General features: G+C 43.8%; 1 protein-coding gene across 1 annotated transcript; it reads right to left on the bottom strand.

Moving 5' to 3' along the window:
• Positions 1 to 1,122: 1,122 nt before the first annotated feature.
• Positions 1,123 to 1,580, bottom strand: LOC145979017 (venom protein 302-like). Its single transcript, XM_083112078.1, has one exon. The coding sequence runs from the start codon at positions 1,420 to 1,422 to the stop codon at positions 1,123 to 1,125; it is 300 nt and encodes a 99-aa protein (XP_082968204.1). The 5' UTR covers positions 1,423 to 1,580.
• Between the last annotated feature and the right edge of the window lie 1,330 nt (positions 1,581 to 2,910).

The following is a 2,910-nucleotide window of genomic DNA, read 5'->3' as shown; positions in this document are numbered from 1 at the left end:
TCACACTTGTGGATGTAAAGTTACAGTGGGAAACCATGCACTACAGAGAACACACGTGTTACTTGTGTAAGCAGTTACATGTCCTTATGGGAAACAACGGTAACGGGAACCCATTACTTTTGGAAGCAAAGTCACGTTAATTTGATTGATTGAGTTGGTGTTTTAAGTCCACTTTATGCACAGTAAGACTAATCGGAACTGGACCTACAGTTTAAAGTGGGATCCGAACCACTATGTGCCTCCACCGGGTATCGAACCCGGGACTCCTTGATTACAAAATAACGTTAACTGTAAGCACTGACGTACACAGTGGGGATGATCGGGCTGGAGCCCTCAGAAATTTTCAGAAAAATCAAAATTTGAAAATTAAAGAATTCTGTTTGATTTGATATTTGTTATTTAGCGTCGCAATTCTTCCTCTTTTGGCTAATCACGACAACGAGTATGAGTGATGGACACACTGAAAGAATAGCCATCCCAAGGCTTGGCTAACAGGGCCACTGTTCTAACCACTCCCTCATGGAGGTCAGCAGTAAATAACTAAGGAAAAATCGAAGTGGTAAATGTCAACCCCCCCTCAAAATAATCCCTACTACCATTTTTGTCTTCGACTTTTAAAACTACGGTTAAAAATTATGACGTGTTATAGGGTGTCCCTTCCATAGGCGTCGACTTGGGGGGGGGGGGGGCAAGGCACAAGAAGTATGTAGACGTAAAAATATTATGTTGTCAATATCCCCCTCCAATATTTATGTGGTCCTTCCTAAAAAAATCCTATGTACGCTAGTAACTGGAACACTTTTTTTTTTACTCACCAATCTATGCCATACCTAACCCCTCAGGTTTCTACTTTTGTAACTTAAATTTCTGAAAACGTACCACCAATTCTATTTTATTAATTGCCGTTGCTGGTGACTCTGAATTAGGTGAAGGGCTACTACGAAGAAAATGGGGAATAGAAACAGTTAGATCAATAGTTACACATACTTATTAGAAAATTGGTTTTCTAATAAGTATGTGTAATTTTCTCTATTGCCACCAGCCGCCGTTGAAAAATATAAAACAAATCGAGATATTATATATCTCAGAAGGAAATTGCCCTGGTACACCGAAAGAAATAAGCTAATACTCACGGATGCATGTGCCCCCGGCATTGGCCAGCTCCATGTTTTTACTCGAAGACGGCAGAGAAACACATTCCAGCCCCTTGGCGCACGATCCATAGAACCCGTAAGGTCCGCCACAGGCCTCGTTCTCGACACGGGCGCAAACCCTGCAGCACCCGCAAGGGTCCCACACGGTCCCGCCGGGGCAGTCGTCCTCGCTTATATCCTCGCATTCGGCCGGACTGCACACGCAGCTGAACCCGTGCACGCACACCATGGTCCCCAGAAGAACGCACACGGCACTTGAAAGCAGCATCGCACAACGATACCGTACTCTGACACCTGCTCTACACACCTTGCACTACGCTGTCATTAGATTTTTGTTTTCGAAATTTCGATCACGACGGCTTTACCAGCTCTTCTTATGAGAACTTGCGAGCATGCATGAATAAAGTACAATAATAATGTTTGCTGGGTCTGTGAAAGCAACAGGCTTCGCGCAATACGACGATTTCTAAGTTGTGGTCGCTCAGCTGTTGTAGACCAACCGTTCGCTTAGGGCACCACGCTGACTACTGATGCCCGGAACGTCGGTTCACGTGCGGAAAACATCCGAGGAGCGCGCTGCAGACGGCGCGCAGGACGTCGCAGGTTCGGTCAAATTAAAAGTTCCGACCACCTGCAATGTAAGTGGCGAATACACAGAAATTATACATTAAAGTACAGCACGTGCAATCGTAGATTATGCAAGATGAGCCGATTGAATTTTTCTCGAAATTGCAAATTATGAAGTGCTTCCATCTATCGCCGGACTGCTGAAACGCAAGCAGGGCCGTAAGGATGCGGCGGCGGTTGCTAGGCAACGCTTCCCGCCAACTACATCAATTCCCAAGATGCTGCTGGTGTGTTCGGGTGCAGCGAGTACGATTGGGATTGAGTTAGCGCCGTGCGGACGCAACTCGAAGACTTCGCATCGTGGTGAAAAGTTACAGAAAGATGGGACCGACAAAAAAATTGCATATGAAGGTCGTGCGGCACGGTAAACGCGAAACAGTAGATTGGTGACTGCAGTAGTTGACATTATGAATGCAGTTAGTCCTTACGGTCCAGGATTTTCCTTGGGGCGGTAGACGTATCGAGAGGGAGGGGAGGTTAACTAGATCAGACCTCCAATTCCCTACAATTTTCTGTTCATAATTGCATTCAAAATGCTGTTTCATCAGTTTATAACCGCTCTTAAAAATACTAGGAGAGCCTGTAAGGCGAAGGGCATTCATTTTTAATCTTTGCAGACACACCTTTTTCCTAATCTTAGACCACCAAAACTTCCTCCAGCATCATCAAAAATTCTTCTATGGCAGGCGCAGATCCACAGGGGGTGGGGGCCATCGCCCCTATCAACTGCTACATAATTATGCTTAATATTTTGAAATCTCAAATCTATCACCAAATTTAACAGGTTCAAGAACATGTTTTTCAAGTTTCAATGAAGTCCACTTGATGCTCGTGATAGACTGGTAGAATTGGACCCACAATTTAAATTTGCAACATAACTCATAAGGGGACACCCTTTAAAATAATAGGTTTTTGCATTCTTTGTTTAATCACTCTACTCCTCATATCCGATCGTTCAGTTTACTGTGGGAATGGGAACAATTATGATAATTACATAAAATAATAACCATCTATTTCAGCTCTGAACCCCTACTTTTGCAAAACAATACAGTAATCTCTAGAACATGCAAGTCAGTTTTGTTCCCGTTTACTGTGTACCATATACAGTGATTATAAACTATCTATACAT

This window comes from Lepisma saccharinum, chromosome 25, assembly GCF_977018435.1.
Source record: "Lepisma saccharinum chromosome 25, izLepSacc3.1, whole genome shotgun sequence".
NCBI lineage: Eukaryota > Metazoa > Arthropoda > Insecta > Zygentoma > Lepismatidae > Lepisma > Lepisma saccharinum.
This window is presented reverse-complemented; position numbering and strand designations above follow the sequence as displayed.

What these genes read in the sequence shown, in the direction of transcription:
- LOC145979017 (XM_083112078.1), bottom strand. Translation starts at nt 1,422, where the DNA reads ATGCTGCTTTCAAGTGCCGTGTGCGTTCTTCTGGGGACCATGGTGTGC.